This window comes from Cetorhinus maximus, chromosome 33 (genome assembly GCF_964194155.1).
Source record: "Cetorhinus maximus chromosome 33, sCetMax3.hap1.1, whole genome shotgun sequence".
NCBI lineage: Eukaryota > Metazoa > Chordata > Chondrichthyes > Lamniformes > Cetorhinidae > Cetorhinus > Cetorhinus maximus.
This window is the reverse complement of record NC_135911.1, coordinates 8,559,034-8,570,932: the sequence shown is the minus strand read 5'-3', so window position 1 is coordinate 8,570,932 and position 11,899 is coordinate 8,559,034. Positions and strand designations below refer to the sequence as shown.

At 55.4% G+C, this 11,899-nt stretch overlaps 1 protein-coding gene across 4 annotated transcripts in view; it reads right to left on the bottom strand.

Annotated features, from left to right (window-relative positions):
- Positions 1-9,307: 9,307 nt before the first annotated feature.
- Positions 9,308-11,899, bottom strand: part of LOC144671570 (E3 ubiquitin-protein ligase CBL-like) — a 61,846-nt gene continuing 59,254 nt past the window's right edge. For all 4 annotated transcript variants that reach the window (XM_078533524.1, XM_078533526.1, XM_078533527.1 and 1 more), the window contains one exon: positions 9,308-9,490. In XM_078533524.1, coding sequence (XP_078389650.1) covers positions 9,315-9,490 — 176 coding nt within the window. In that variant the 3' untranslated portion in view covers positions 9,308-9,314. The remainder of the gene's footprint in view (positions 9,491-11,899) is intronic.

Below are 11,899 nucleotides of genomic sequence, written 5' to 3'. Positions count from 1 at the left end.
TGACCACTGACCAGTGTCTCTACAGCCTGCTGGCTGACCACTGACCAGTGTCTCTACAGCCTGCAGGCTGACCACTGACCAGTGCCTCTACAGCCTGACCACTGACCAGTGTCTCTACAGCCTGCTGGCTGACCACTGACCAGTGCCTCTACAGCCTGCTTGCTGACCACTGACCACTGACCAGTGTCTCTACAGCCTGCTGGCTGACCACTGACCAGTGACTCTACAGCCTGCTGGCTGACCACTGACCAGTGCCCTGTGCCCTTAGGCAAGTGTCTCTATGGGCAGTGTGCTCTGCCCACTGACCAGTGTCTCTACAGCCTGCCCACTGACCAGTGACCACTGACCACTGCTCTCTGACCACTGACCAGTGCCTCTCCAGCCTGCTGGCTGACCACTGACCAGTGCCCTCTGCCGCTGACCAGTGTGACTACAGCCTGCCCACTGACCAGTGACCACTGACCACTGCTCTCTGCCCACTGACCAGTGTCTCTACAGCCTGCCCACTGACCAGTGACCACAGACCAGTGCCCTCTGCTCACTGACCAGTGTCTCTACAGCCTGCCCACTGACCAGTGACCACTGACCAGTGCCCTCTGACCACTGACCAGTGCCTCTCCGGCTTGCTGGCTGACCACTGACCAGTGCCCTGTGCCCAGAGGCAAGTGTCTCTATGGCCTGTGTGCTCTGCCCACTGACCAGTGTCTCTACAGCCTGTCCAGTGACCACTGACCTGTGCCACCTGCCCACAGGCTGGTACCCTCTGCCCAAAGCCCTCTGCAGCCACCCCTTGCTGATGGTTGGTCTCCGTGTCTTTGACACCCTCCCCGTACACATCCTGGCTCTTCACTGTTGCTAGGCAGCTCCCGGCTTCAACCGGCCCATCAATCGAGAAAGCCCTTGGGAAACTGGGCACCATCACCATGTCAGTTTTTAAAAATTTATTCACGGGATGTGGGCGTCACTGGCTGGGCCCAGCATTTATTGCCCATCCCTAATTGCCCCTTGAGAAGGTGGTGGGTGAGCTGCCTTCTTGAGCCGCTGCAGTCCATGTGGTGTAGGTACACCCACAGTGCTGTTAGGGAGGGAGTTCCAGGATTTTGACCCAGCGACAGTGAAGGAACGGCCGATATATTTCCAAGTCAGGATGGTGTGTGGCTTGGAGGGGAACTTCCAGGTGGTGGTGTCCCCATGTGTCTGCTGCCCTTGTCCTTCTAGATGGTAGAGGTCGTGGATTTGGAAGGTGCTGCCTAAGGAGTCTTGGTGAGTTTCTGCAGTGCATCTTGTAGATGGTACACACACTGCTGCTACTGTGCGTCGGTGGTGGAGGGAGTGAATGTTTGTGGATGTGGTGCCAATCAAGCGGGGCTACTTTGTCCTGGATGGTGTCGAGCTTCTTGAGTGTTGTGGGAGTCCAAGCCTGGATATTGTCCAGGTCTCGCTGCATTAGGACATGGACTGCTTCAGTATCTGAGGAGTCGCGAATGGTGCTGAACATTGTGCAATCATCAGCGAACATCCCCACTTCTGACCCTATGATGGAAGGAAGGTCATTGACGAAGCAACTGAAGATGGTTGGGCCGAGGACACTATCCTGAGGAACTCCTGCAGTGATGTCCTGGAGCTGAGATGACTGACCTCCAACAACCACAACCATCTTCCTTTGTGCTCGGTATGACTCCAACCAGCGGAGAGTTTTCCCCCTGATTCACATTGACTCCAGTTTTGCTCGGGCTCCTTGATGCCACACTCGGTCAAATGCTGCCTTGATGTCAAGGGCAGTCACTCTCACCTCACCTCGGGAGTTCAGCTCTTTTGTCCATGTTTGAACCAAGGCTGTAATGAGGTCAGGAGCTGAGTGTGGCCCTGGCAGAACCCAAACTGGGCATCAGTGAGCAGGTTATTGCTAAGCAAGTGCCGCTTGATAGCACTGTTGATGACCCCTTCCATTACTTTACTGATGATCGAGAGTAGACTGATGGGGCGGTAATTGGCCGGGTTCGATTTGTCCAGCTTTTTGTGTACAGGACATACCTGGGCAATTTTCCACATTGCCAGGTAGATGCCAGTGTTGTAGCTGTACTGGAACAGCTTGGCTAGGGACGCGGCAAATTCTGGAGCACAAGTCTTCAGTACTATTGCCGGAATATTGTCAGGGCTCATAGTCTTTGCAGTATCCAGCGCCTTCAGCCGTTTCTTGATATCACGTGGAGTGAATCAAATTGGCTGAAGACTGGCATCTGTGATGCTGGGGACCTCCAGAGGAGGCCGAGATGGATCATTCACTCGGCACTTCTGGCTGAAGATTGTTACAAATGCTTCAGCCTTATCTTTTGCACTGATGTGCTGGGCTCCCCCATTATTGAGGATGGGGATATTTGTGGAGCCTCCTCCTCCAGTGAGTTGTTTAATTGTCCACCACCATTCACAACTGGATGTGGCAGGATTGCAGAGCTTAGATCTGATCCGTTGGTTGTGGGATCACTTAGCCCTGTCTATCACTTACTGCTAATGTTGTTTGGCAAGTAGTCCTGTGTTATAGCTTCACCAGGTTAACACCTCAGTTTTCGGTGTGTCTGGTGCTGCTCCTGAGATGCCCCCCTGCTCTCCTACAACGTCACTGTCTTCACCTGCTTCCTTTCTTCAGCAATACCAGGCATTTGGAGCTGGTGTGTCCCCTTTAACTGCTCCCCACCTCTTGTCCATCCCTTTGGAAGGACCCCCCCAATCCCACCCAAGGGTGTCCTAGATGAGATCTTGGTACCATGGGGTCCGTCCCAGCCTCGCCAAGTTGGGAATGGTAACGGGGACCCAGGAAAGGTTATAAGAATTGGTCACTCCGGACCTCCCTGCTCACCAGTGTTGGATGGGCACCTCGCTGGGAGACCGGGTGCCTCATCCATCTCACACACTGGAACTGACCACCTGTGGTCGTTGCCTGTGTGAGGGCTTGCAGGTCCGAGCGCAAAGCCAGGAACCCCTGATTCTGCTCCTGGAGCTGCCTCTCCATGAAAGTCGCCACTCTGTCAATGGAGGAGGCAGTGTGCTCGGCCATGAGTGTCAATGCAGTGCTGATGCTCCGCATAGACTCCTCCATAACGGAGACCATGGCACTCATACCCTCATGGATCTCCACCAGATCCTCCCGCACATCTCGCTGGACATCCAGCATCTGCTGCCTAATGGATGACTCCAGAGGCTCATCATCAGCCTTTGACTGACCATCATCCTGGTTTCCAGCAATCCTCCCACTGCCGGTGGCCTGGCCACTCTCTGCCTCCACCTGCACCTCAAGCGACTGTGAAGTGCCCTCACCAATGTGCACCAAGATACTAGCCACCATACGGATGCCCACCAAGTTGCTGGTATCTCACTGTGCATGCCAGGTATCCTAGTGAGACAATGGAGATCTGCATCATGGAGCCATCATCTTCCAATGATCAATAGAGATTCCAGGTTCACGGTTCACATCAATGAAGGCACTACACTAAAATGGTTGTACAATCCCAAACTCTCACCTCTTTGCGCTGCACTCTTACTTCATCTGGCAACCCCGTCTCTCCACTCCTGGCTGCACATGGAACTTACCAGCTCTCGAGCTCCAGGGCGCCTTGCTCGAACATGCTGTCCTCCGCCTGTATGTTCCCTCTCTGCCTGGCTATGGCTTGTCTTCTCTTGAAAGAAGAGGAGCATCGATGAGTCCACTTTCCACCTGCAGCGCTATTGCAGCCTGGCCAACCCCAGCTGAGGAGCACCTTCCAGGGCACATCCGATTTGCGGCCCTCGAGCCGCAAGGCACTTAGTACAAGCAGTCTGGGCTCACCCCCTTGCCAGCTCCGACATCATTGACGGATGGAACTCAGACTATCTAACACTCCTGAGCTCCATGGGATAATGGCCAGACCTTAATACTTCTGCACACTGACCCATGCCAACACAGTACTCGCCTTTCCTGAACACAACAGGCCATTGAGATGCTTGTGGTTCTGCACCCCCAGGTGCGCTGCACCACATCATGGCTGCTCACCATTACTGCCACCTCCTCCCGTGCCCTCTTGGTAAGACGCAGTGGCCTCCTCCTTTCATCTCTGGGGACAAGGGTGTCCCTCCCTCCTGGCAGCCGCCTCCTTCAGGCAAACCCTGGAGGGAGAGGGGGTGGCGGGGGGGGGGCGGGGTCCGAGTGCCCACCCGCCCCTGGGCGTTTGCTGCCCCCGCCCCTCGGCTCAGAGCAGACGCCGCTCCTGGGGCTGTGGCTGGGCCGTGTATAAACCGGCCGCCGGGGTCGGCCATTGGACCCAGCGGCCGACAGGCCCTCGCCCCAGCCTCGGCCCCTCCCGGCCAGTGAAAAGCCGCACTTCACGCTGGGCGGCCCTTGATTGGCCCCCATCACCCCCCCGGCCGGAAATTGAGGGCGATGGAACGATTCCCGGCGCGCCAATCAACCCCCCCAATCCCCCCCCACCCCGGGTCTCAACGGCCACACCCCCCCGCCAACCTCAACACTCTGCCCAGTGTGTGTGTCCGTGTGTGTGTGGGTATGGGTGTGTCCTTGTGAGTTTGTGTGTGGGTGTGTCTGTGTGAGGGTGTGTGTGTGTGCTTGTGTGTGTATGAGTGTGCGCTTGTGTGTGTGTGTGCTTGTGTGTGTGTGTATGTGTGAGGGTGTGTGTGTGAGGGTGTGTGTGTGTGTGTGAATGTGTATGTGTGTGTGTGTGTGTGTGTGAGAGTGTGTGTGAGTATGTATATGTGCTTGTGTGTGTGTGTGTGTGTGCTTGTGTGTTTGTCTGTGTGAGTGTGTGTGTGTGGGTGTGTGTGTATGTATGCTTGTGTGTGTGAATGTGTCTGTGTGAGGGTATGTGTGTATGTGTGAGGGTGTGTGTGTGTGAGAGTGTGTTTGTGTGTGTGAGTGTGTCAGCGTGCGTGTGAGTTTGGTACATAGAAAGAGTAATTATTCTGCTTTCACATTTAATACTGTGTGTTGATAAGCTTTGCCTGTCTACTTGAAAAGTTTGCTTTTATAATAAATGAATAGTTTTGTTGCTTACTGAAGAAACCGGGGCATTGAAGGGTCATTCACAGGTAAAGTACTGATCTGGCCGTACAGCTATCTGGAGAAGTGATTCCGTATATGCTGTGCCCGGTGGAGTGGTGGGGCGAGAGACAGACAGTGTCCTCCTCCCATCACAGTTACAAAACCTTTGACAGGTGATTGCTGTTCTGTGGAGCAGCCAATGTCAGAGTAACTAATGGAGGGTTGGAACGGAGATCATCCCCTTCGAGAGAACCTATCACAACCTCAGCACACCTCAGAGAGCTTCCCATTTCATAGCAAAGCAGCCACTCCTTTAATGGAGGAATCCCAGCTGTTTGTTAGCGCACAGAAAGATACAACCAACAACCTGATAATATTGAAACTGGGTGTGCAGAAAGGGGCCATTCGGCCCACCTACCTCTGACAGCTCTTTGAAAGAATGATCCTCCCTCCCTCAGTACTGACCCTCAGACCGTGCACCATTGCCTCAGTACTGACCCTCCGACAGTGCAGCACTCCCTCAGTACTGACCCTCCGACAGTGCAGCACTCCCTCAGTACTGACCCTCTGACAGTGCAGCACTCCCTCAGTACTGACCCTCCGACAGTGCAGCACTCCCTCAGCGCTGACTCTCATGTCTGTAAAGTGGGTAGCGCCGCTGCCCCTGCGCCGCAAGCTCAGGGATCGAATCCCACACTCGGACCTGATGACCGCGGGAAGGCACGTTCCTCTCCCGGCCAATGCTCACGTTACCGCAGTAACGCGAGGCTACCCTGAGCGCACTGCGGCGACCTGACACTCTTTAACCCCCTCGCGTTGTCTGTGACAGGCTTGAGTTTCATGGTTTGGCAGGCGACACAGAGCTGGACGGTGCTGTGAGCGCTGACAGCGATGACGATGGACTTGCAGAGGACGTGGGCAGGCGGGTGGAATGGGCCCCAGTCCACGCGCTGAAGCCTGAGCTGAACATCGAGGGCGAGCGTGGACGCTAAGCGGCCACGTTTCACCGGCAGTGACGGGGCGAAGGGACCCTCGGGCGCCAAGACTGTTTGGACAAAGCAGCCGGGAAAGCGGATGTGACCCGGGGGGTCTTTAAGCTGAGGCCCCAAGCCAGCAAGTCATGGCTAAACCTCTCGGCGATCGTCGTTAGGCCCCAACTGGGGGTGTGGTGTCTAATCTCTGGACGCCAGGGCTTTGGAAAGGGGGTGGGGGGTTTTGGAGAGCGCGCAGAGGAGATTGTTCTCGAAGGGGGAGGTTATTACAGTTCCTCAAAGGGACCGGGTGGGGTCTCCATGGAGCAGGGAGTAGATTTGATGGAGGTCTTCAAAATCGTGAAGGGTTTGGACAGGGTCCATTAAAGAGAAGCTGTTCCCAATGGCTGAAGTGCCGACAATCAGAGGCCACAGGCTTAAGGTGTTTGGCCAGAGGCGGCATGAGGAACACTTTGTTATTTTACATATAGAACGCGTCTCCTGATAGGGTGGAGGGTTCGAACGCAGAAAAGGTGGCCTTGGAAGAGGAAGCAGGGAGCAGGCTCGAAGGGCCGAATGGCCTACTCCTGCCCCCAGTTTCTGCGAAAGGGGAATTGGACGAATCTTTGAAAGGGAAGAAAATTGCAAAACAAAATGGGAGAGAGCGTTGGGGGAGCGGGACCAACTGGATCGCGCTCCTGAAGAGCTAGCACGGGCTTGACGGGCTGAAGGGCCTCCGCCTGCGCGGGCGACGTTCCCTGATTCTGTGAAACGTCGGCTTGGAGGGAGGATGAACATTGTCCCTCGTGACTTCAGGAAGCAGCCAGAGGAGAAGCGGGATACAAATCTCTCTGAGGGAACAATCGTGTCAAGTGGGGTATGTGTAAATGTTACCCTGACAGCTCCACCTGTTGTATAGTTTACATATTTGATTTTCCTCAGTGCTATGTAGAGATGACACCAGGTTCTTAATGTGTAACAGGCTTTATTTACAATGATTTAAAATATCCCTGCAGTCACAAAATGTCTGCACACGTGCTTACAGCTCAGCTTCCAGTCGCTTCGGCAGTGTCTGTTTGCTTTGCTCTGAGTCAACACCCGGGCTTAACCAATCAAGCACAGTGAGCATAGATCAGTGGCCAGACACACACAATCAAACACAGAATAACTGAACGCTACACCATCGCCAGGACATCACTGAGATGACATCGCAATCTGGCCAGTACACATTTATTTGCATCTACGAATTTCGGCACATTTGCAAAAATATCTTGAGGACTGATCTTCTCAGGCACTGGTAGTGAGCTTGTTCCTCGGTAGTGAGTGAGGGCACGGCTGTTGGGCACCTGGGGGAGTGTGAGTTACCCACCTAAGCGGAGGTGGAGCTGTAGCGGAAAAATAAATTAAACTGAATGCACCCGAGTTATTTACAAAGGAGGTGAGATTGTCCAGTGCACCCCCACGCCAGCCCTCACCCCCACGCCAGCCCTCACCCCCACACCAGCCCTCACCCCCACGCCAGCCCTCACCCCCACACCAGCCCTCATGCTCACACCAGCCCTCACCCCCACACCAGCCCTCACCCCCACGCCAGCCCTCACCCCCACGCCAGCCCTCACCCCCACACCAGCCCTCATGCTCACACCTTCCCCCTCACCTGTACTGTCCTAGGCACATTGACATGAGCTGCCATCAAGTTCAAGGTGAGAGGGAGGACATGTTACCATCTCCAGTCTCACACGCGCACGCACACACTCCCACACACACACATGCACACACACATGCACACACACACATACCCACACACATGCACACACACACATACCCACACACATGCACACACACAGTCTCACACACATACCCACACACATGCACACACACACATGCACATGCACACATACCCACACACATACCCACACACATGCACACACACACATACCCACACACATGCACACACACACATACCCACACACATGCACACACACAGTCTCACACACATACCCACACACATGCACACACACACATGCACATGCACACATACCCACACACATGCACACACACAGTCTCACACACATACCCACACACATGCACACACACACACACATGCACATGCACACATACCCACACACATGCACATGCACACACACCAAACACGCACACACACACACACACATGCATGGACATGCTCACAAATGCGCATACTCAGAATTGTGCACACACACACACGCTTACACACTTAGACACACACATTTACGCACAGACACACACACATGCACACAAACTTACACTCACACCTTGCAATGTTGGGATGAGAGGAGGAGGAAGGCCAAGAGGGCAGAATTAGAGGCGTACAGACATCTTGGAGGGTTGTAGGGGCAGGAGGAGGTGACAGAGATAGGGAGGGTTGTAGGGGCTGGAGGAGGTTACAGAGATAGGGAGGTTTGTAAGGGCTGGAGGAGGTTACAGAGATAGGGAGGGTTGTAGGGGCTGGAGGAGGTTACAGAGATAGGGAGTGTTGTAGGGGCTGGAGGAGGTTACAGAGATAGGGAGTGTTGTAGGGGCTGGAGGAGGTTACAGAGATAGGGAGGGTTGTAGGGGCTGGAGGAGGTTATAGAGATAGGGAGGGTTGTAGGGGCTGGAGGAGGTTACAGAGATAGGGAGGGTTGTAGGGGCTGGAGGGTGTTACAGAGATAGGGAGAGGGGGAGACCATGGAGGGATTTGAAAACAGGGACGAGAATTTGAAAACCGCGGCGTTGCCGGACAGGGAGGGGAGTTTGTGGGGGAGGGGTTGAGCCGCGATGAGTTGGGGAGGCGAAAGGGGGAACGGGACCCCCGGAGCGAATTGGGAAACGGGGCAGCGGGTGTTTTGGATGAGCCGAGATTTCCGGAGGGCGGGACTGCGGTTTGGCGGGGGGGAGGGGAGCAGCCGGGAGTGTGTCGGTGGGGGGGATAGTCGAGTGACGAGGACACGGAGGGAGGGGATCCCAGCAGCAGCCGACGGAGCGGAGACGGCCAGAGGGTCCGGCGATGCCGCGGAGGTGGGTGGGGGGTGGGTGGGGAGTGGGTGGTGGGGGCGGGGCACGTTTGTGGCAACATTCCCGATGGGGAGGAATCCAATCGGCGACATCGGAATGGGACGCAAACCCAAGGGGAACGAGCCGAGACGCCACGAGGGGCCTCCAGACCCAACCAATCCATCGCCGACCACCCCCTTCCCTCTCCTGGACCCGGCTGTTGCCCTGAGGGGTCCTCGAGGAGGAGGATCGATTGGGGGGGGGGGTGGGAGGGGCCTCCCGACTCCTGCTTCCCCCCCTCAGCCCTGGCTCGGGGGGCCCGAGTTGGAGATGAACTCCCGCAGGATGGTCCGGGCGATCTCCACGTCGTTCCTGGCGATGCCGAGGGCCCTGTGGATGTCCTGTGGCTGGTACCCCTCACGGAGCAAGGTCACTGCGGCCACGGGGTCGCTGGCCGAGGGGCTGGGGCGCTGGTCTGAGGGAACAATGCAGAAACAGGACAGTCAGCCCACCTGCTCCGTCATTTCCTACCCCTTCGTCCCCCCCTCCGCACCCGCCGTGTGTTTATCCAGCTTCCCCTCCGATGTGGTGGAGTGGAGCCCAACGCTGACTATTTTTATAAAATATATATCCTCGCGGCTATTTCTTAATAGCCTTTCGGCTGAACAAGACCATGGAGATGGCTGACCCGGTGCCCGTGAGTTATTGCCCGGAACGGAAGGAGCCACTTCGCAGTTTTGGGAACATGGCCCCTCGTTATCTCGGAGGGGTTACTAATCCTGCCCAGCCCAGCTTCAAAGGGAGCTGCACGAAAGCCATTATTCGTATCAGATAAACCCGGCCTGCTAGCGGAGTCAGGGAGTCAATGGCCAGGCCCCCCACCCCTCGGAGAACCCATAATGCCCGAGACGTTATCAGCCCCGGAGCCACAAAGCCAAGACCCTCCTTTGTTGACGACCTTGTAGAGGGTGGTACGGTCACATGATCTAAGCCTCTGACTTGTTGAGCAGGTTAAGATCTGCCTCTTCCCCTCCCCCACCACCCCCTGAGCTCCGAGCCCAGTCCGCTGCTTTGACATACGGCTGCAGGCAGGCCACACAGTAAGAGCTCTGGCCAGGCTACACAACTGACCCCATCCACCCTGCCTCTGCTGAAGGTTCTGTACCGTCGCTGACTGACTGATTCACCTCTGCGTGCCTATTTCATCTTGTGCAGTCAGCCCCCATCGGAAAAAGGGATCGTACACACGGGCTTTCGGACCATCGATCACCGTGAAGAAATTCCTCACGGGTCTTTGATTCTGGGCTGGTTTCTGTACTGTAAAACCCTTCTCGTCCCGATCCCTCCCTTCGCTGCATGTGTGCGGGAGGAGGGGGGGACGTTGCAGATCCACCTCTGTGCAGCTTTTTGTACGCGGGCAGTAAACTAACCCTTCGAGTTCATCCTATCAGTGGGGCCATTAGTAGGAATTCGATCCCTCACAAGCCGAGGGGCTGGGGAATATGACGCCGCTTGTTAAAAAGGAAATGAACCTGAACTGCCTTCCGTTTACAGACGTGAGGTGAGAGGAGAAGTGAGTGCTGTTTGACTGGATCCTCCTGCTGCCTGTACCAAGACAGTTCACTTCAACCACCTCCTGTGGGAGCGACTTCCACATTCTCCCCCACTCTCTGGGTAAAGAAGTTTCTCCTGAATCCCCCGTTGGGTTTATTAGTTACTCCCTTATATTGATGTCCCCCCCCTAGTTCTGGTCCCCCTCCCCCATCACAAGCCTCTTCTCTATGTCTACCCTTTCGTAACTTTAAAAGCAATCACTCCGCTCGCCCTTTGGACTTCGCTTTCCTGGTGAAAATCACCTCCGCCTGCTGAATCTCTCCTGACCGAGATAACCTCTCGGTCCTGGGACCATCCTTGGGATGCACCTTTCGCATTGTCTCGAGACACTAAATCTGGAATAAAGGGAATCTGAAACTGAACGCAGTGACTCGAGCGTCGCTGCTTTGGCAGCGAGAGCAGGGGTTACCATCCCCTGGGAGACTCAGAAACTTTGTGAGAGGTAAGTTGGGTTCCCAACTTTAACGGGACCTCACGGCCAGGGTAATGCGACAGACAAACTAAAAGCAACGTGGATGAAACGAGACAAATAAAAGCAAAATGCTGCCGGGGTGGGTTTGGGGGAGAAGGCTGGAAATCTGAAATAAAAACAGTAAACGCTTGAAAAGCTCAGCAGGTCTGGCAGCGTCTGTGGAGAGAGGAACAGAGTTGACGTTTCGAGTCCGTGTGACTCTTCTTCAGAGCTAAAGGGAAGTAGAAAAGCGATGGGTTTTATACTGTTTAAAAGGGGGCTGGGGTGGTGGTGGGGCGGGTGAAGCAAGATAGGAGGTCAGGGAGAGGCAGGGGATAAGGAGAGGCTGACAAAGATGTCACGGACACAGGACAAAAGGAGTGTTAAGGGTGGTGTTAAAGACTAGAGGAGGTGCTGATAGTGGCGTAGAGGTAAGAGAGGAGAATGTGTCAATAGCGGAACAAGGGTCAGCGCCCGATGAAAGCACAAGAGGGAACCGAGTGAGAGGTGGCCCTGCGATGGGGGTGAGGGCAGGCACGGGGGGTCGGTGGGTGATGTGGGGGAGTGCAGGGGCACTTTCTCCAATGCCTCCACACCCTTCTTAAAGTGCAACAACTGGAAGTGGACACGGTACTCCAGCTGAGTCTGAACCAGCGTCTTACACAAGCTCAACGTACCCTCCTGGCTCTTGTACTCGATGCCCCCTGTTAATACACTGCCGAGGAACGCTTGCTGGGTGATCTTGGCCCCTCCCCACCCCCAAAGTTGACACCCATGCCCCTCTCCCGCCACCGCACGCCCGACATGCCCCTCCCCCTC